Source organism: Etheostoma cragini, chromosome 10, assembly GCF_013103735.1.
Source record: "Etheostoma cragini isolate CJK2018 chromosome 10, CSU_Ecrag_1.0, whole genome shotgun sequence".
Taxonomy (NCBI): Eukaryota; Metazoa; Chordata; class Actinopteri; order Perciformes; family Percidae; genus Etheostoma; species Etheostoma cragini.
In genome coordinates this window covers 25,395,615-25,417,941 of record NC_048416.1, presented here as the reverse complement: position 1 = coordinate 25,417,941, position 22,327 = coordinate 25,395,615, and the positions used below count along the sequence as shown (strand labels likewise).

Below are 22,327 nucleotides of genomic sequence, written 5' to 3'. Positions count from 1 at the left end.
CAAATTTTAGGTAAGTAATGTTGACCATTCAGATTAATCTCTCCAATAAATCATAAGTCATTGATGTGCAGGGTTTATCTGCAATCTGTCGGATCATCAACTGTTTCGGTTGCTGCCATTAAAGAGGACATTCAAACGGTTGTCTCCGGATCCAAAGTGGCCTGCAATTAAGTGGTGAGTAACATGGTTTTCTACTTGATAGGAATAATTGCCAAAACTCTGAAGATAACAAATGTGCTCTAAGCAAATGTATTTACTTACAAAGAGGACCAGTACCGTGTGGTGACCACAGATAGGAGTTTAAATGTGTCTTACAATTTAATTTAATACAACACCACAAGTGTATGTACATTTATGTTTCACATATATCTGTCTAAGATCAGCAGCAGCCTCAGGCAGCACCTCTATCATGTTTTTGACAGACATGCCTCACTCAAACCAATGTGTTTCAACAAGGTAATTTGTCAGTCCCCAAACTTCAAAAAGCTGATATCTTGTAATGACTTTAGCCCCCGAGCTCTGTGTGAGGCCGTTATCCACCTTGCATGTTGTCTCACTTGACATCTTTTTCCACTTTCTCTGATTCTGTGTAAGGTTTTAACACGGTGAAGCCTTCCCTTTTAACCAACCCTAACTAAATGATGGGTTGTTTTGTTTTCTCTCTGTCAGTGTATACACAGACATCACGTCGAGTGAAATGTGTTACACAAAGATCATGACGAAGTGCATTAAAAGATGAAACAAAAAAAGAATAACACAGATTTTTTGTGACTGCAATCAGTTACTTTATTTCAGACATGTAAGAATAAAAATGTCATACAAAACATCAACATTATACATCACATACAATCGCCATTACTTGCAGAGGATAACATGCAGGAAGAGAATACTGCCACACTCAAAGTGCCTCTCTTAACCTTGAAAGTCTAGCACAAACATTAACTCAATCATGTGTTCCTCCTCTGCACAGGTAGGCATGCTGCGGTGCTATAGACAATTATGATTCACATTTAAAAATGGATTTCACAAGAGGAGTACAGAGGAGGGATGACTTACAGCTGGCAATGCAAAACATCCCTCACTTAATTTGGTTTGAGCTAATGCCTTTCTTGACCTACTAACGCTGCACTAGGCTTTTACCTGATTTACTGCTTTAACTCATTTTATTTTAGCTTGGCTACTCCTTTTTATTTTACTTAATATTAATCTTACCATTTATGATGCAGAGATATAAATTGCGAACACAATAAAAACCGCCCAAGCGCCTCGCACCAGATTGTGTAGCTAGCTCACTTTCAGATATCTTGTCTGAATATCATAATTAATCATATAAATAATCAATATAAACCTAGCTAAGTGTTCATGTACAGTATTTGTTACCATTTACTTTCTTGCTCTTTGACAGTTTAAAGCATTAACGCTGTCCGGGCCGAAACATTAATTAACAGAAACAATATCAATCATGATCGGTTCTTTTTGGAAAGTGATAACAGGGATATTCTTAAATGATCAATGATTCTCGATATCAAGGTAAAGTGATTTTTAGAAATATTGATTTGAAAATGAAAGGCAAAATCTTTTACCTTGCAGATGACAGCGCCCCATTACCTTACAGGTTTCCAAACCACCTTTGAATGAGCCGTGTGAGTTTTGTTTACATGCCCTGGCTTGTTTATTGTGGTGCAGGGTGAAACTAAATGAACCAAATACACACATACAACAGAGTAAACTGACCCATACTGGTTCAGTGCCACAGTCACCTTACACTTAAACATATTCATGCACTCTAGATGCTGTAAGACGCAATATGTAGCTTCTTTTCCATCAATTCTATCGTAATGCATTACTTAAAGCTGGTCCCACTGTTGCACTTAGTCGATGTGGATGAGAGCAGCAGCTCAAGGCATAAAGCAACGCACTCACACAATATACAGCAAACTTTGTAAATGCCTTCTTAAGACCTCTTATCAAAATAGGAAGTAATGTTTCAAGGTTCATACATTAAAAGACATGACCCTAAATGTCTTACAAATCCTTTTTAATGTGCCATGTATTTTCCTTAGATGGACTATACCCACTATAAACCAATTTTTTTATCAATATTTATATTCTTGTTTACCCGCATAAATAATCCACAAGCATTCCTAGATGGAGTTCAGCACCAAATGACCCGGTAAGATCTCAGCATGATTTGACGGTGAGTCTGTGTCAATTATATTTTATTTTATCTTTCCTACTGTCTATATTTAGTGTAAGGTGACGCAATGCATCACATATTTCTTTGAAGGAAATGGCGTAGGCAAGAGCAAAAACAACATCAGCCATATCAAAAGCTGGATGGGTGTGGAAGGGTCCAGCCGTTTTCTCGGTGGGTGGAAGTACCAGCCTGCCTTCTCTTTGTACATCTTACATCTGGAACGGGCACACCCCCCCCCCCCCCCCTTTTACAAATAACATCTGCAGCTAAAAAGCCAGACAGGTAGTTAGAGTTGATTGGTCATGGATGGATTTTCTCTCTCTCTCCTCTTTCTGTGTTGCTCTCTCTCTCCCTCCCTATTTTCTGTTCTACAAAGCCCAGAGGCTAGTATTTCACTGATTACAGAGTCCTTCCATTTGAATGGTCGTTTGTGTATTGTCAGAACAAAGGGGCGAGCGGCCTCTGAAGAGGTGCTAGACAGGGGAATGGATTGGGCTCAGCGATTAGGATGAGTGGAACTGCAGGTTCAGGCTAGCTTACCAGAGCAGAGACAGCTCAAGGAGGGACTCGAACTCCAACTGCTGTGGGACCTTCCGTGACTAGGAAAAGAGGAGTTGTGGGCAGCAGCTGCACTCCAGTGCGACTTATTGTTGAACTTTAATTGTAAGGGAGAGCATCGGGAGTTTTAAAGGGGACTGACTGACTTCTTGTTTTCCTCTGGATGCGGGTTAGGGTCACTCTGTCCAGATGCTGCAAAACAGAAACCTATGTCCTTATTTTCAATTAAAATGTACAGTATATTATAATTAAAGCAACAGTAAAGCAGCATGTTAGCCTTGAACAAAAAGTAGGTCAGCAGTAAAATGACATGTCAAATAATGAGGCTGTGTTCTCAGGTTTGGATACTTTTCGGCAAACAGGAAGTGATTTATTAGGAGCCATATCAAAACAGTCTATGAAAACTGTCATTTCCCTTTGTCATTTAAAAATTGCCTCATGTCGCCAATTTTGGGCCACCTATGTGCAAAGTTGCTGTAAATAGCTTTAAAAACCCACTTTAGCCTAAAATGTGGGTGGAATAAAAATACAATTTTTAATACAAAGCAAGTTTTGACTTTAACAAAAAGGGAGAATGATGGGGTCTTTTCCTAAAAAAATTAATCAATAATGAATGATAGATACAATTATATATTTTTAAAACAATTGCAGTATCTCACAATTTTCAAAATTACATTGTTATCAATAAAAAGTTCAATCCTGAATTGGATAGTTAGACAAGATGAGACCAATCTTGTGTGTTGCCACAACAAGCGCACAAAAGAGAGTTGCACCTGAGGAAGTGCTTTTCAGACAGCGCAGTAATCAGATAAACATTAGCCTGACAGGTTTCAGCTTTGAACACTCACTTAGTACTTCTCACCCTTAACATGAAGGTAAGGACCTAAAATCAAAGTCCTCATCAAATTATGTGGGTGAGTCCGGGTCACACTCTTGGTGGGCTTCAACATCCTTTTGATTGTAAAGCGTCACCTTTTCAAAGCGGTTTATAAGACGATTTTTAATTTACTTTTGGCCTTTGTAACATTAATGAGATCTATAAACTGTCATTGATCAAGGGTGGCAGATGCATTAAAACACAGCGGGGCAGCTAGGTGTTTTTAATAATTGTCGAATAATCACATATTTTGTGTGAATGAGTCACACCTTATAGCCAGTTTGTAAGTATTTTAGCAATTGTATGCCACATTACAAACAACCAGACCCTTAATTTGGTAATTATGGCAATCCAAGAAAACAATTATGGGGCCGTCGAATTTAGGGAGGAAAATATTTTTAAATAGCTGACAAAGAACACTCGCATCATTTTACTTGCCAAACTTTCACCACCAGTCCACCCAGCTATGAAGGCTTATTATGTCATTACGGCACTCATATTGTACTGCAAAAGTCTGAGTAACAAGACTTTTTGATTGCCTTTGCTCGTCCAAGCAACTTGACATTTATCTGTCACCCACGGGCCAAAACCTTAGAACACATGGGGTCTGTTGGCTGACTGTTATTCAATTGTAGTACTGTGACACATTTTGGCAGTGTCTTTGTATTGAGCAACGGCCAAAGAATTCATCCAAGGAAGAATAGTTTAGTAAGATCTTTAAAATGCATGTAGTCACATAAAGTTATTTCACATGTTAGCAACTAGCAACAAGAGAGCAACAACTCTAGACTCCCTGCTGGATGAGATAGAGCAAATCATCATTAATGTCAAACAGAGGACTTAAGTCAATGAAAACATTAATATGTTCTGCATGTTGAAGATGATTTGTTGAAGAGCAGCACTTTAATTTTCACCCTTCACTCCCACGGCCTCTCCCCCAAAGAGCGCCCGCACCCAAATTCTCTGGCCTCTATCCTTCAAGGCAATACCTAAATGGCCCTTAATGACTCCATGCAAACAACGTGTGACGGGGGACAAATTACTAAAACACCTCCCGCTTTTTTTTTCTCCACCCTCTCCTTCAGGTAATACTTGAAAGGTCTCCGAGGTAGCTGGCTGTAGCTGCACCCTCCCTCCTCTGGCTCCTCTCTCTGTCACCCTCCACGATGTCAAGGTGTCGCGACCCCGTTACGACCCAAACCCATGTTAGCCGTTGGACTTCAGTAGCCTGCAAAAGGGCATGGCCCACAGTGTGAAAAGGGATGTGAGTGTCTGTTTGGAGAGGCTGTGGTGGGGTCAGCATATACTAATGGGGTGAGGCTGATTTCAGTGAGATGAGAGGAAGAGGGTCGTCCTGTTTAGGTCTCACACGCTTGTGTGCCTGTGACTTCTAGTTAGAAAAAAGGCTTCTGGGTGGCTTATATGAGTCAGTGGTCACAACTCTGCATCAATCGTCTCACCTTGAGAATTGAATAGGGCACATACACCCCCTCCCCCAAACACACACCACAACTACCCACCCCTTCTTGGCGACCCTTTCCTTTAAGTCAATACGTCCGTGTCAGAGATGAAAGTGCAAAGTGGGAGGGACGCGGAGGGGGTCCTGTCACTAATGTAGTACATTGGGCTTCACTTACTGATCTGCCAAGTTCTTTTGTCAAGCCCTAAATGCCTGCTAGGGCCCTTTGAACCGCTGAGGGCTCGCCCGCCTTCGGATGCATCCTCTTTTAGCTTCAATGAGATATCCTCTGTGACGTTCCCACAGTCCCGTCGCTGCGGACAGACACGCATAGCTGCACGAGGACACAGCAAGGTTCAAATTCAAAGACTTGAAAGGAATCTAAGCCGTCAAAATAACATCATTCGCCACTTTGCACCTCTTGACTTAAAAGTTCAATTTGTTTTCATCAAAATGGAAGTAGAATTGGCAAATGTGGCAGCAGTGTCTCATTTCAGGCCCCATTTGAATCTGTGGTTTGAAAGCACTTTCATTGGCTGCCAAGCACATCAAGCCAGGTAAACTAAGACCTTTAACTTGCTTGCTTGTTTTTCTCACTCCCTCACTCTTGTCAGCTAATCTCTGTGGGTAACCTTATCCCAATTCTGGAGTGCCCCCCCCCCCACCCTCCCTCCTCCAAGCCTCAGAAACTGGACTCTGAAACAGCTCTCCCCATTCATAAAGCTCAACTCTTGTTATGCTCGACCAGCAGCATACTGCATTTGATTGATTGTTGCCGTTTTATTTAATTTAATTTTTGTACTTTTTCACATAGTGTCAGCAGGCAATTTGTCGGAAGCCCCAACTCCTTTGACTGATGGTGTGAAAATGTGGTTTTCAATCCACATCTGCAGTCTATCCTTTTAAAGGGTCAGTAAAAAAGTCTAGAAACCTAGTTTATTTAGAATTTTTCTTTTAATTACATTGTGTGAAGCAACCCTTCAAGCTGTCAGATACAGATGAGGTATATTGTACATACTGTATACCTGGCACCAATTAGTCCTCATATCACTTTGTTCTCCACATGCAACAATTGCACAAGTTGTTGTCTCTGGGTTCCTTTTTGTCAATTTGTCAGACTATATGTGTAAGTAGAGCAGAAAAATGTTTTCCTTGTCCACTCTGGTTCCTTTTGTGCCACGTTAGTTTACATTTCTGGAATACATCTGACTCCTGATAGGCGAGCTGTGAACATGACTGGTTGTCCAGGCGAGTGCATGGCTGAACCATCTTTCTACCATAAATGTGGTATGTAGCCATTACTTATTTTCCACATACTCTTAAGACTTATGAACGATAAACGTCCTGGGATCTTCCCTTTTTCCCCATGCAAAGATACTTTTTCTTCTACTTGTTACTCACAGGTGGCCACATCAAGCCTGCTGCTGCACTCTCTTCCCTCAGTTGTGGATTTACAGTCATGCTCCGAGAAGTTTGTCACAAACATGTGCTTAAGAGGTGATGATTGACTCCACAATGCTGGCTCTATCACAGTCAGTGTGGTAATTGCTGTTTATCATCCTGCGTTCTTTAAATCAGTTGTCAGGTGCTTTTATTTTGAACATTCAGAGAAATTTTTATCGGTGGTGAGCAGCAGCTAATGTAAGCCTTATTTGATCAAACAGAACTAACGCCTTGTATTTGTAAAGAGATCATCAAATTATCTTCCTCTATAATTACTATTTGCCCTTTTGTGCTGTGATTTCCCTCCCCTAGGCAGACAAGGCTTAATTAGTCATGCTGTAAATGACATTATACATGAGTTGAGTTACAGGGATTAATAAAGAGCACTGTGGTTGACATGATCAAGCTTAGACAGCCATGAATCACAGGCTAAACCCACATACAGCCAATGTATCCACATGTGTACTTGCACACAACACAAATGATTTAACACCTCATTATAAATCACAAACACTTAGATAGTCTTTTAAATAAACGCCATAAATTAATGTTTTTCCGAATAAATAACAGATTTTTGTTTATTTTGCAGTCTGTTTGCTGATCAACAGCTGGAGTAAAACACTCTTTTTCATTCCCCACTGAACTCCCAACAGGAGGCCCTTTGAAATCCCCAACATGGGAAGTTTTGTATGTAATCATTTAGATTCATTTTGAATATCAATGGGGAAGGAATGCCGAGGATCCCGTTTTAATGAGACAATAAAGGCGAACCACAAAGGATTTTTTTTTTTTTTTAATGGCAGCAGGGAATGTGGGCTCACTTTACTGCTGCCAGCTCGTAAACACATTCACACCTCTCTTTCATTTAAATTCGGGATAAGTTATAGCACATTATTGAAAAAAATCGAGGTCGACAACAACCTGCATTTGAATGCCGTCTGGAAGAGCCGAGGCCAATCCACAAACCAGCAGCAGGTTACAAAGCTCGAATAACCGAAAGAGAAGCAGTTTCTGTCGCACAAAGGAGATCTGTTTATTTTTCACTGACGGTAACAATGTTATAATAACAAGAAGGCGTTATTATTGCTTAGGCCTTCGCGTAATAAAAAATGAAAATGTGGTTTGACGTGAAAGTTAAGATTGCCTAAATGAAAACTTGATCAAATAAAACTCATAAATAAGCAAAAAAGTTCATATGATCCCATGCTTCTAATTAAACATACAGTAGCTCTCTTATATCATGATACCTTTGTCCATATCCAAATGCCAATTAAATGATTTCCTAAACGTCCTCACTAGGGAAAAAGTATTGTATTATTAAAAAAATTAAAAATATATTTAAAAAAAACTTAATTACTTCTTCTTTTCCTCTGCGCAGCGCTTTGCACACTGAGAGGAAAAAAACCCTCTCCAAGCTGATGGTCTCTCCAAGATTACCCTATCAGGTGCAAACCGCTGACATGTTTCCACCCACCAACAACAAAAAAGCCTCTCTATGCCCAAATCTCCAGCCGCAGACGCACAAACACCACTGACAGGCACTGCTGCGCCATCACCAGACCCCAAATCTCTCCAGGGACCCGCTGCCGCCGCGATTTCTATTTTTTTTAAACATAACCTTTTGTGTATCTGGATACGTTTGTTTGCTCACTTTTAGCGTGTTGTTTTTTGGTGTACGGGCGTTTTATTATTCACCACTTTTCCATTTTACACCGCAGCACTTGGTAGAATAAAATGACCCATGCAAGGTGTAGAACCCCCCGCAGGTACGGACGGAGTTGAGGAGCCTGTGATCTCTGGAGCAACAGGATTGGGATTGTGCGGAAACCTGGCTTTAGGTGTGCAAAACTCAAAGGATATTTTTGGAGCGAAGGGATTTTTGGAGCGGTTCAATTCTGAATCCGTTCCACTCTTGGCACCGATTTAGGGAGACGTTGCGGGATTTCGGGGAGCGGAGGAGACTGAGTTAAAAAAAATAATAATCTTCTGGATCCCCCCCCCCCCCCCCCCCCCCCCCCCCCCCCCCCCCCCCCCCCCCCCCCCCCCCCCCCCCCAACTCCCCAACAAGGAAACACCTAATGTTGCACTCCGTGACTCTGTCGCTGCTCTCTAGTGATCTATCCTTACATTGGGATTCAGTCTCCTACTTACCCCCGGAGTTGTGTGCGTAAAGGACGTACCCTACAGGGAAGCGAAAGCAATAGAGAGGGTGGCGATCTCGCCAACCTTTCCTGGGGCTCTAAATCTGTGGAAGCAGGTGTATTTCTGCAAGTCAAGATGTCTGTGCTGCCTTCGAGGTTCATATACCTGTAAGTGTTTCACATCTCCGTTTGTATTTTCTACAGATGGTCATGCATTCTTACCAATAGAAGTCGCTAAAAGCGTCATATTTGCGCACTGCTTTCATCCAGGTTAGGCTGCGTTTATTCTTCATGTAATTGCCTGTGTGATTCACTCCCCTCCTCCCTTCTCTCTCCACATAGGTGTTTACATTTTCTGGTACTCTATTTCCAGCTACAGGTATGTTTCCTCAACTCTTTTTGTTGTGTGTTTGCATGTCACTGTGCATCTTTTTTTAAATTTGAATAATGCTGATAATTATTTTAAATTTGTATTCCACAAACGCAGTATTTACCAGCGTATATTAAATTACTATTCATTAATATCAGTTAGGGTCCTGAAGAGAGAAAAAACGGCATGTACATTTAAAAGGAAAGCATTTGCTATGCAGAAAATGAATTCTAGAATCAAAAAAGATATTGCAAAAAGGAGGGGAATAATAAACCAACTGAAGAGACATGAGATTATAACTATATTTTAGTGATACACAATGATACAAGCACCATAAATGTATGAAAACGTAACCAAACTCAGCATGGTGCACTGGGAAGTTATTTGCATTCTTATTATAGCAGCACCATCGCGAGATAAAAATGCAATAATCGCTGTATAGTGCAAATAAAATCACTAACGCCAAAGACTGTAACCCCCTGTAGTGGGAAAGAAATATCTTATGGAAATCTGCGCTTGGGGAAACTCTTATCTGATGCTTATCAGCTGTTCTGTCCCCGGACTAATCAATTCAAATCAGTATCAATCTGTAATAATAATAATTAAAACCACTTGTTTTTAATCTGGGGCTCAAGTAGCAGTTTCAGTCTTTTACAACAGAATTGTGTAATAAATATTTTGATCCCTGGGGTTAAAAGTTGTTCTTTGAACAGATGGGCTCGTTTGGCGCTTGTTGCCTCAGTTTTTTATTAGTCCCGTCTCACTTTGAACAGTAATGATTTGCAGGCATCCACTCACCTAATTGCGCGCCGTGATTCAGATAAGATGCGGAGTGCACGCTCCTCCACTCGTAAAGCTATCTGATCACTTTATTGCTATGACGTTTTTTATCCTAATTATCCACGTGCTGTTGTTTTAAATTAATATCAGTACTATGATCTTAAATATTAAAACCGAATTGAATGATTTTTTTTAAAGAAGAAAAAAAGAGCAGGATAGGTTTTTATCTGTCATCCATTTCTGAAATGCATGGTCTCCAACGTAAATTGGCAACATTTGGATTGTAGTTTTATCTGTAATTGTATCTTTAACAGATTACAAAATCTATTTATATTGAAGTCATAGGAAACGGAATCATACCTAGTTAGGGAGTCAACATTTGACCTTTTGGCACAAATAAAACCCTGCTGGAGGGAAAGTTTGTTTGTAAACTATACAAAATACATTTGATTGGTTACACGGTTGTCTTGTTTTTTCATTTAGTGCTGCTAGGAACACCTTGTCCTGCAAGTATAGCTCTCAGGTATACTCAAAAATAGCAGGTCAAACTCCTGAAGTAAATTTTCTGATTCAGTACTTTTTTAATGGATATTATCAGAGAGAAAATATAAAACCCTGAAACCCCCAAACCTAGAAACTGCAATGTTACGTAAGTCTATGTGCTCTGATTATTCCAACAGAGCTGGCACAAACAAAGCTATGGTGTCGACTGACCACTCCTCACATGTAAGAGAGGATGAACTCACTGCAGAATGTGTCTCAACAGACGTATGAGGTGCCTTGAGGAATGATGTTTTATGTGTTTGTTGTTTTAATGATGTTTTCATTAGTTCAGGAAAAAGTCAGATAAGGTAAAGGCAAATAAAGAGAATGCATTGTGGCTCTCTGAGTGCTTTCAGGATAATGATAAAAACTAAAAAAAAATGCAAGAATAGCCCTTTTAATGCCCTCCTTTAACATAGACTCTCCATGTTGTTGGCCCATTCTTCTTCTCAGCACTCTTGCATACAGCTAATGGCTCTTACATGTCATGATGTGGTTGTGATTTCATGAGGAAAGACAACAGAAGCAACCACAGTTGCTAGTAAACTTTGAATGCCCTGCCAACATGTGAGAGTGTGTCTTTCCCCCGTTTGTGTGTGTGTCAAGCAGATAGCAAGGTGTATCTTAGATGGATGCGACAACTAAGCTTCCTGGGTGAAGATGAGTGCCAGACTTTTGAAGTTTCAACCATATCCGTTTTCATTCTGTGTCTTTGAAGAAAGGAGACGGCTTGATAAAAAAAATCACTAGTGTTCACCTCAGCCATGTGCTTAGGCTTGCCCTTCCCTTGACGCAAAATGCAACTGTCTACCAAACACACCTGTATGTTTGTTTAGAGATGGGAAAGATTTGGGATAAATCCCTTAGCAGCCCAGTTAAGCCACATTGTGTTGTCTCTTCGTTTTTTTTTCTTTTTCTACCTCGTCAGCATTGAGGTTAATTTTGAGAGAAAGTTGACAACAGACGGTGCTGATGTTTAGCTTTTGAAATGGATGCATCATTTTCAACACATTTGTGTGTAGTTCTGGATATACACTTTGCTGCAGCATGAATGTTTAATTTTAAACCAGCATGTAGTTCATGAGAATCCAGCTTCTTTCTTTTTTTAATTAAATTTGTGCTTCCAAACTTTGTATTTTGTGAAGTGCAGGGATTACTTGATATTCAATTTGAGTGGTCTTTTTCCTTGGAGGAGAAGGTGCCACTTTTGTCTTTATTTGTCCAGCCATTGTTTCTGTTGCTGCTAATGCTAGTTTCACTTGTGAACACCTACAAGACACCAAATACTAAGTACATTAAATATGAAAGCTTCTGCGAGTAATTGGCTCCATTTTTGTAGCTACTTGTTCTCCAATCTCCAAACATAGCTTATATTTAACTTTCCTTACGTTTGTTTTTCCAGTACTTGTACCTATTTTGTCGTAATGTGTTTATTGAACGCAATACAGACATGTCTCACACAGGTGTGTTAAAAATGACAAATCCATGTTTTGAATTAAATAGGTTGCATTGGCTTTTCATGCTGTAAACTATAGATCTTTTGGCTACCTGGTTGATTTAATTAAGGAAGTGGTTGTCTATATAGGATAGGGTTTCATTTTTAGGGCTCCATAAATGAATGTTCTTGATTCATTTTTCTAATGTTGTGTTGACTTTATTAAAACATTTCTTAGAGGACAATGTATTGCATGGTTGCCATGTCCAAGCAACTGTTTCATGCAGGCTGTGTTGCATGTTGGAATACTTACTTGGAGTAAATATCCACTCTCTTGAGAAAACGTGGCCGGACTGGAACCTAAAGGGTTTTTAAATTAGTCAATAGAGTCACAGCTCATTTTAGTACTAAAAAAATTATTATCCATCAGAGAAATGCGTAATCTGCTACTCCATTGCTCGTAGTTCATGTGGTTTGATGACTTGAAGTCAACATTATTACCACAACTTTGTTACGTCACTAGGTAATGCATTCTGATATCCAGCCTCCCATTTTCAAAACGCTGCCTGATGCCAAAGGTAACATTATGGGCGTGTTTCCTAAATGTCAAGATACAGAAGCCGTGTCCCAGTTCAGGGGCTGGATCCTCTGAGGTCTACATTTCTGGACGGAATATGTCATAATGAGCCAACAAGTACTTTCTATTTCAATAACCCAAAGTCCAAATGTGGCCCAGAGATGCTACTTTAGTATGTATCTTAAAATCTATTGGGCATTTGAGGGCCAATTCCTTGTATTGACCGTCAGTTTTAGTTTCTTGGAGGTTAAACGGTCACCTCTGGAGTTTGGCGTGTAGGTCACACCTGAATGACCCATTTTCGTGGACAACCACGAAATCATCACCATCACAACCTGGTCTATGTTTAATCTCTCGATAAGATTTGCTCTCCAACTTCCAGAAGATTTAAAAATTTTCCTCTCTGAGTTTAAGATTTGTTCTTCTGAGGCCACAATTTCCGATCATGTTTGCCTCTTGTCATTAATTTACTGAAGTTAGAATAACACATACTCAGGGTATGTAATGTGTATATAATTAGCCACCTGAGAACAGCCACATAAAAAGCCATTACTGTGCAATTACCACACCATGCAGCTGGGGAAATGGAATCTTGGCGTGAAGTGAGATTCCAGGGATTCTGAAAGTATACGTTTCTTCTCGCTCTTCCACATGTTGGGTGACAGTTCCTTTTCTGCCAGGCTGTCAAAGTCTGTGATTTCCTCTCTCTTTAGGTCAGTTCTAAGGTGACTCGGAAACAGCCGGTTAGTGAATTCTGAAACATAGAATTGGACAGTTTGATCAGAAAGTCTTCCTATTTGAGTGTTTGGGGTTTAAGGTGCCTCTTGCCATCTTGTCTTCCTCCTGCTGCATTTCCTAATTTATGGACCCTACTTTGCCTGCAGGCAGATATTTGTTTGATGATAGTGCAACAGGTCTGGATGCTTCAGGTGTATAATTGCTAGTGGGTTGCTTGTGGAAATGGAGTACAGGTTTCTCAATATCGCTAGGGGCACATAGTATACTGCTGTCTCAATAAGAAGCAGCAGAGGGTTGCGCTATAGACTTTGCACTTGTTCTGTGGGATTTTTACTCAAACGGTGACTTCATTACCACATCTTGTTGCATAGTTATCAGCTTGTAAATGCAATGCATATAAACTGTGCCAGTTGAAAGCGAGAAGAGAACACTAAAATGCCGCAGCCACAATTTCCCGGTTGGTGTTTTAGTTTTAAGCCCCTGAAGCACAATTCTTTTGACACAAGGTCCATAAAACCAACAGCACACATTACTATCAACACCTGTGCTGTGACGCTCTCTCACTGTCTGTCTTTCTCTTTTTTGTTTTCTTCATCTTCTGTCTCACTCACTCACTCACTCACTCACTCTCTCTCTCTCTCTCTGTTTCCTCCTGTCTCACACCGCTGTGCAGGAATCCCAGCAGACATCTGCAGATTTCAGATTTTACATCGAGAACCACACAAGGAACCCGGACGACCTGAGCCGCAAGCAGGTCCGGATCTATCAGCTCTACAGCAGAACTACAGGGAAACACGTCCAGATCTTGGGGAAGAAAGTCAACGCCAACGGAGATGATGGGGGCAAGTATGGTATGGGAGAACTCCTGTGCATCTCACCTGACACTTTATCTAGTTTGTTTTAACCGGATGAGAAATTACCACCACCTACCAGCCAGATGTGTAGCTTCTTGAGGTTTTTTATCACTCCTATCACTTACTGCCCATTACTTGTAGATTGTTTCCCATACTCTGTGTTTGGCTTGCCCAAGTTTGATGGTGACTTTTGTGGCTGGAAACACTATTGAATTGCTGACCTTTCAACGGATGTTTACTGCAAAATTTACAACTGCGCAACTATCGGTAAGCAGGGTAAGCGGTTGCTTATGGGCCCGGACCAATCAGGGTGCCTGCATGACTGGAAGATATTGATTGACAACCGGGGCCCCCTATCGCATTTTCATTACTCGCAACAATCCCAGGAGTCCCACGTGCACTCTGAGAGCCACTGACCGAGAGGGAGTAAGAACGGGTCAAATTCGTTTCCTGTTTCAAGCCTGTTGGCTCTCTGCAGTGGGCAGCGCTGCTGCTCCATCCCCCGTCCCTGGGTGACTGGAGCAGGCACTCTCACTCACACACACACACACACACACGTTGGATGTAGGAAAAACTGCAGATGAGACGTACAGGATGACCTAAATTAAGCTTGTTATTGTAAGTGCAAGGATAAGTTAAAGTCCAATAAAACTGTACGAATAAGAATAGGAAATTAACAATATAAAGATCAACAAGCCAGAGTGATATGTTCATATTTGATTCATTCAATAAATTATAATGTTTTGTCTTAAAATCACCAGCCCTTTTAGTAAGGTTCCTAGGAAATCTCAGCTCAGAGTAATTAATTATTAGTAATAATGATTATTCTCAGCCAAAAACAAGTTTACTTTTCATTTTTAAAGAACTATACAACAAAATTGCAACTTGTTTTGCTGTTCCGCAACTTCATTCTAACAAACATACAAACGACATTGCAACTTTTATTGCAATTTTTTTACAAAAGCTCCCGCATAATCAGTTATTTTGGGCCGCAACAATCTAAAACAAAATTGTGCAAAATCCTGGAGGGACTGCAAAATCCTGGAGGGACTGCCCTTGTGTGTGTTTTCATGTCTTATGGTGCGCATTCACCAGCGTTTTTGTTGTTGTTGTTGTTGTGTTGCACGTAGGCTACTCCTGATTTTGTCAGTCATCTCATCTCATATGCTGTCTCTCTATGGTCCTATCCTGTCCTATTCATGGTAGGCTACTTTTGGACTTTGCGCCGTTGCCCCTTTCAGTAGTAGGGGGGCCCACCTTGATAATCCTGCTTAAGGGCCCGGTGTTGGCTTGTCACGCCACTGAAAATGTGGGTATCCAGAGTAAGTCTTTGTGGTACTTGTTTGCCATTCTGCAAAATATTCTTTATTGTTGATTTTTAAGTATTAGGTTGTGGGCTTTTAAGATCATGTAGGATGAAATCATGTGGCATTATGTGACTTTATTGTCTCTTAATTTATCAGAACATGTTGGTGTTTTTCACGAGGAACGGGATTGTGATTTTCCATATTGGGGAATGCAATTTGGGAAAATCTTAAAGCTGTATTTTCCTTGAACTTGAAAGGGCAAGAGAAAATTCTAACTAAATGTAGAATCTTTCCTTTTTCTAACAACAGAGTGGTTTGCAATTGCCACAATAAATGTTGGATATGGGCTAGCAGTCCAGCAGTGCAAAAGTACTTCTTCTTAACTTGAAAATGTAAAGACAAAAGACATTTGACAGATTTAACCTTACATTCATTAATATGAATATATTTTATATATTGTCTTTGCCCTCTTTTTGGACTTGTGGTTGAATCAAAACAAATGTGGCAAATGAGTAAATTGATGGTCAGTGAAGCACTCTTTGATGCAGCGGCACGAACACAAGGCAACAGGACTTGTTTTGTGCTTTCCTGCAGATATTTTGCTCATAACAGCTGACTCACAGCTCCAAAATTGCTGGTCTTGAATGCCTCAGAGTGAGTGTGTTCAGTCACAGATGCGCCGATGCAAAGTTTCCTCACTGCTTGTTAGAGCTTGAGTGGAAGCAGATCCAATTTTTCCCATAAGGCCTTGCCAATTCTATTCTACCCTCCGCCCCTCTTTCCCCCCCTTCTTCTGTCCCCCACCACCTCCTCTTCCTCCTCCTCCCCATCCAGCTGCAGTACCTGGCACCTGTGAACTCCTTTGCACTCACTAATAATGCACAGGAAGATAGTCTCTTAGCTCTGATCCACTCTCAGTGACTGCAGAGGGCCACAAACCACCACAGAAGAAATATATTGCTTTGATGTAGAGCTTTATGACTGCTAAGTCTGAATCAGAGCAGGCAAAATGCGGGTGTAATCATTCTTCTTATGTATTAGCGTAGCATATTCATTACTTTTAAGAGACTAGAACAGTCCTTTTCCAGAACTATTTGCCATAAATGATGCCTGTTGGTGGGTCACTGCAAAGGCTTTTAAACTGATATATGCTGCAATGTGGGAAATAAACCAGGAGTTTTCAGCTTTTCTGACAGGTGACCCCATGCTGAGGTCAAAAAAATGCCTGCGGACCCATATTGTTTATTGCACCAAGGAATAAAACATTGCACTGGTTAAGAAATCACTAAAAGTGAGATTTAATGTTAAAACACTAATACTATATTCAAGAATTTCTGACCGATTTTTCATTTTTGCCCTTTCACATGGAAACTATTGCTGCCAATAGAATCCTGAGCCTGAGAACTGTTTAAAGAAATATCCAGAGTTAATACACACAACATCACAGGGACCACTCGCTGACTCAAAGATATTTGCTTGTGGATGCTGTTCCAATAAATATAATTATTCAGTTTTTGTTACTTTGCCATCAGAGGTCACAGACAAAGATAACTTACTGTAGGGAGGAAAATATTGTTTTATCTGATGTTCTGGGTCAACTCTTCATAGCTGAGGTTGGATTTTGGGTCTCCATGCAAAACCAGCTAAGAGTTAGACGGCGAAGCGTTGTCAAATGACTCCTGATCTACAGAGTTGAAATATCTTTTTAAACATCATCAACTGCATGCACAATTTTTACTTCTCAAGGACCCTAAAAAGGTCCAGGTTGATCTTTCCAGCGATTATTAAAAAAAAGCCAGAAATATTCTTTTACTCCCAAATAAGACATACAAACACACGTCTCTCAAACCAAGAGAAGGAATTACTTTAAGTTTCACCTTTGAGACAAGTTTCCTTCTTCCCACTTTCCTCCCAATGTTGGATTTTAGGGTGAGGGGGAGGAGGAGAAGGGGAGTTACTTCTGCCCTCGAGCCCGTCCCATCCCCTTTGCCTATTCTTCCTCTACTCCCTTGAGCGCTACTGAATGGCTCTGTGTGTTAAACAAATGGATCATCTTAACTTTTTGATTGAGTGAGCACAGACTAAAGGGAACTTGAAACCTAATCCTGAGGGGCACATAACCGCTCCACAAATGTTTGGCAGATCTCTTTGCTGGTCGAGGGGCGAGCAGAGACAAAGGTGACCTCGCAGGGGTTAACATTCGAGGGGGGGGATAAAAGAGCCGCCGGGATGCGTCTCGAGAGTGGATTACTGCTGTGTCAGGCTAAAGTGGCGGTGGCATTGTTGCTTTGGTACATATGGTATTGTGTAAAGAAAGTTGTACACTTAATATACCTTTTAAAACGAAGCAATTGCTCTGGAGACCCATAATTCATCTCTTTTTTTAAATTCTTTGTCAAAAAAAACCCACAGATTTAGAGCATGTTGTTGGTCTGCGATTTCTAGCTATTAAGATCAGTTATTTCCTATAATCCTTGATTTGATTAAAGAGAATTTAATTTCTGGTACAACTTATAATGGTGGTTAACTGCTTTGTGGTGGTATATATGATGAAAATCATTTTCATGAAATGTCAACTTAATAACCCCAAAATACTGTAAACAATTTCTTTGGTGCACATTGTAGTCTAGATATCTCAGTATTCTTTATGAGGCTCAGTACTTGATAAAGCTCTGTGTTAGCTCCTCAAATGTAGAGCTTACAGTTTACACTGTTAACCATAAGTGACATAAACATATGTTCAAATGAATGGGAATCTTTAAGGGTGTATCTGAGTGTAAAGACGTATACTTAACAGACTTTTTTTCTTTTCTTTTCCAGCTCTTCTTGTTGTCGAGACAGAAACCTTTGGGAGCCACATTCGAATAAAAGGAAAAGAGAGCGAACATTACATTTGCATGAACGAAAAGGGCAAAATTGTCGGAAGGGTGAGTACCTTTTTTTCATTTTGGGAATATTATTAACAAGGAAAACAACGGATCCTTCAATAGAAGCTCATGATTTGTTTTCACTGAACAGATTAAATTGGCACGTTCTAATATCAAAACGAATATTTTCAATTGAGCTCTTAATCCAGGCTCAATTGAACGCAGCCTCAGATCTGCTTTTTCCTGCTGTTTTTGTACACCCTAACAAAACCCCTTTGATAACTCACAGCCCTTCTTCCATTACGTAATCTGCCTACTCCTTTGACACTCGATCAGTCAATTACGGACTGCAATCACCACAATGCATTGAGAGACTAATGGTCACTTAGGAGGAATGCCATTGCAATTATATCACATAGTCACACCAGGTGGCCACAAGCGCGGGATGAGTGCATGTGACTCTGCGGACGGCCGCTGCGATATGGAAAAGAAGTTATTATTTGAAAACGTCAACTGTTGAGGCACACGTGTGATTTTGTTGCATTAATAACTCATGCTGTCAGCATCTGTGGGGCTGCAGAAATTCACAGACGTTTTCACTCTCTCATCACGGTCATCTGTTAGAAACATGCATTTTTTAGTTTTAGTTGCTGGGGCCTCATTTGTTTAAAAAATGTTCTTTGACTTCCTCTTTAAACCACCGAAAGATTATTTTAACAATCGGATAAAATGACATTTAAATTATTGATTGCTGGTGGCTTTCAGCTTGCTTAACAACAGAAATAAATTGTACTGTAAATCACAGAAACCTTGGACCGATTCAATAAATCTCCCCAGTGTTGGCATCAAGATTTCCTTATCTCACAAATTAAAAAAATAAAAAATTACACATTTCCTGACCCCTGTTGCTATGAAGACATGCAGATAGTTGAAATAAAGGACCTAGCTTTTGCGAAATGGCTCTTGGGAAATTTACTACCACCCTTTTTTCCAAGTTCAGCAGCACTGTTTTTTTTCTGTTACATCGGATATTCCAAAGGCCTGTGAACAGATTTCAGTGGAACTACTTTCTTCCAAAGAAAAAGTCTGTTGTAAAATCGCCCATCCAAGGTTTTGGATTACAAATAGCATGCTGTGACCATATACAGAGAAGTTTGTACATAACGGACTACTAATATAATAATAATACTAATATGTCCCGTAGATTTCATGATCTCGCACTGGTCACCGCACTTCCTTGGATCCTTAGCAATACACCCCCCATGTGTAAAGGTGATTGGATAAGAATATCGTAGGAAATACATACATACATACAGACAGAAAGAGACTCCTTCCATTTTAGATTAGTCCAAACTGGAAAACACCAACTGAAGAGCCAACTATGTTGGTCCCAAACACAATTATGCAAATCCAGAATGTTATCTGAAAAACAGCTCATACTTCTATGTTAATATTTCATTAATGTCCCTTTTCCCTTCTTTCAGCCTGATGGAAGGAAGCAGGAGTGCGTCTTTGTCGAGGAATTCCTGGAGAACAACTACACAGCTCTTGTGTCGGCCAAGTACAAAGGGTGGTACCTCGGCTTCAACAGGAAGGGGCGGCCCAAGAAAGGCTCTCGGACCACGCAGAGACAACAGGAAGTCCACTTCATGAAGCGCCAGCCTAAGGGCAGGCCGGACCCTCTGGAGGAGTTTCGTTTCACCACAGTCACTAAGCGGACACGAAGGGCTCGGCGATTAAAACCCAACCCCAAGAGGAACTAATGGGATCAATGTGACAGCACTAATTTTCCTCGAGGGTGGGGGTTGGGGGGGAAACAAAACTGTATCTTAAAAACTCAAGCTTCTTGTCTTAAAAAAAATCACCTTAAAGACTTCACTTCTGTAAAAGAAAGACAAACGACAAAAAGAACAAAAAAGTCAAAGATGTTCTATTTTTGTATTTCAGGATGACTGACTATTTCCTAACTCTTGGATTCTTCTGGGTTGATGTCATTGTGCTAACGTGTCTGTCATGTTATTTATACTGGATAAACTAAAGGACCTCTGAAAGTATTCCTGTCGCCGTCGTCCTCAGCTACGTTTCAACTGCAAGCTGAAGATGTACTTTTTGGGGGAGAATGGGGGCTGAAGCACGAGCTGACGCGACGTTATAAAAATCAGCCAACTAGAGATTTATTGGAATACCTGTCGGTTTTTGTTTGTGTTGCCCCTGACAACGTGGATCCCATACTTTCCACTGGAATCAGACACCATGGAGATGAAACGGAGAGAGGTGGCAGACACAGGTGACACTGTGCTGGCGGAATAACTGTAGCTTTGAGTGCAATATTTTACAGGACTCTCTCTTTCTCTTTTTTTCCATGTGTCTCTCAACCTCAGCTCCACTCGTGGCTCCTGGAATGTGCTGAACCCTCCGAGTACTGTGTGCCATTTCCCTGACATTTCCATGCAGCCTGTGATTCAGCTAAAACACGACATGCTTTGACTAGTCGGGCACCAGCCGTGGCTTTAGTCTTGTTTAAACACCTTAAAAGAAAACAATACAAACAAAAATATGATGTGATTCCTAATTCCACAAAATCTTCCAACTTCATCACATTTGGGAGACGAATGTTAATCCCTCTTGTCTCCCCTTGGATTCACTTTTTAACAGCTCTTCCTCACGTGTGTTATGTTGTTCCAGAAGAAGATGCCTTGATTCTTTGAGCGTGAGCTAGCTAATATTTTGGGCCTGGTGATGAAGACCTCCTCTACCTCCTCGGTCTTTTTGTTTATCTTTACCTAGCATGAATCTGTGTTCAGTTAATCTCAAGAACCTTTCAGTAGACACCGTTTTTTTTTTTCTTCTTGCCCCAGATCATCCTTTGACTGTGAGCTCATCTTTGCTTTTATCACTCTCGCTGGATGCCTTTGGGAAAGCTTATCCTTGTGCTTGTTTTGTCCCACCTGCGATCCGCAGACACGGACACTGTAGCTCTGACCATCCCTGATCACTTCCTTAATCCACATTTGACAATTTAAGACTTCTCCTCAGAAACCCGGTTGACCAACAGGATTATGGGAACGTTTTCAGCGACGTGGTAGAGTTTGTGTCTGTAACTTAAAGGGAAAAATGTCTGCTTCTATCATTCCTTCTCTCACTGACAACAAACTCCAGCCTCGTTTCACCAGTAGTATGTATTTACCTGTCTGCTGGCAGGTTTTTGTATGAGTTGCTACTAACAACATGACACATTTATGTTTTTTTTTAAACAAATGTAAGCAAAAATAATTTTATGACTATTATTAAGATATTTATTGCCTCCCTTTGTAAATAAATTGTGATAAGTTTTATTTGGCCTCTGTTAATAAAATGACAACTATATTTAAAAAAAAAAAAAAAAAAAAACTATTTTATGTCTTTATTGCACTGTGGAGAATGTTAAAAGCACCTTAATGTCCTGGTTTAGACTAAAATGTTTAGATGTGCACGTTGCATATTATACTGCCTAAAAGAGAAATGCTGCAGGTAGCGATTGTACATTCCCTTCCCTGCATACTGCCAAGTTATGCATTTTTATATACAAACTAAAGTGTGAGGACTGCTTTTAAGGTCATTGGTTTTAAAATTGAGAAAGGCCTATTGCAACATCCCTGAAGGCTTTTTATATCACCGGGAAGGGCAATAAGAGTTCAGGGTTGGTGCTTTTTTTAAACATTGATATCGTAACAAGTATTTTTGGCTAAGAAAGTCACATTTTATCTTTGTATGTGTTCTTTTTTTTCAGTGTCAAAAAGTAAGATTTTCTTGTATTAATGGAATTGGATTAAAGGTTGCATCACAAACCCAACCCAACTATGGTGAGTGGCAAAAACCACAACCCAAAAAATGAATTTATTTTATTTGTTGATATTCAAGAAGATGATCGGAGATGTACCTTTGCTAACCTTTCCCGTACTTAAAACACACTTCCTTTGATGTAAGCGCTCCGTTCTCCAGACCAGTAAACATGCAATATTTTAGACATTTTTCCATCTTTTAAAAGTGCTAAAGGAATGTGGAGTAGCATCTCTTATAATGCAGTGTGCTGGAATGATGTTTACAGTAACCGTCAGACTGAAAGATGGCGGCTTTGAGGGAGAAAAAAATACTTTTGTTTAAATTCCTAGCGATGCTATCAGCCCCCTCCACTCCGGTAG

General features: G+C 40.3%; 1 protein-coding gene across 2 annotated transcripts; it reads left to right on the top strand.

The window, feature by feature from the left end:
• The first annotated feature begins 8,578 nt into the window (after positions 1 to 8,578).
• On the top strand, positions 8,579 to 21,481 carry fgf24 (fibroblast growth factor 24). 2 transcript variants are annotated; one of them, XM_034884156.1, is made up of 5 exons: positions 8,579 to 8,843; positions 9,018 to 9,054; positions 13,792 to 13,960; positions 18,100 to 18,206; positions 19,631 to 21,481. In XM_034884156.1, the coding sequence occupies exons 1-5, from the start codon at positions 8,812 to 8,814 to the stop codon at positions 19,907 to 19,909; spliced, it is 624 nt and encodes a 207-aa protein (XP_034740047.1). In that variant the 5' UTR covers positions 8,579 to 8,811; the 3' UTR covers positions 19,910 to 21,481. The 2 variants fall into 2 exon arrangements, with proteins under 2 accessions (XP_034740047.1, XP_034740046.1); XM_034884155.1 differs by having other exon boundaries at positions 13,792 to 13,969.
• Positions 21,482 to 22,327: the final 846 nt, after the last annotated feature.

Excerpts from the sequence above, each read along its gene's own strand:
- fgf24 (XM_034884155.1), top strand. The coding sequence starts at position 8,812 with ATGTCTGTGCTGCCTTCGAGGTTCATATACCT. Across the intron at positions 9,055-13,791 it reads TACTCTATTTCCAGCTACAG|GAATCCCAGCAGACATCTGC; the intron begins GTATGTTTCCTC and ends ACCGCTGTGCAG. Across the intron at positions 18,207-19,630 it reads AGGGCAAAATTGTCGGAAGG|CCTGATGGAAGGAAGCAGGA; the intron begins GTGAGTACCTTT and ends CCCTTCTTTCAG.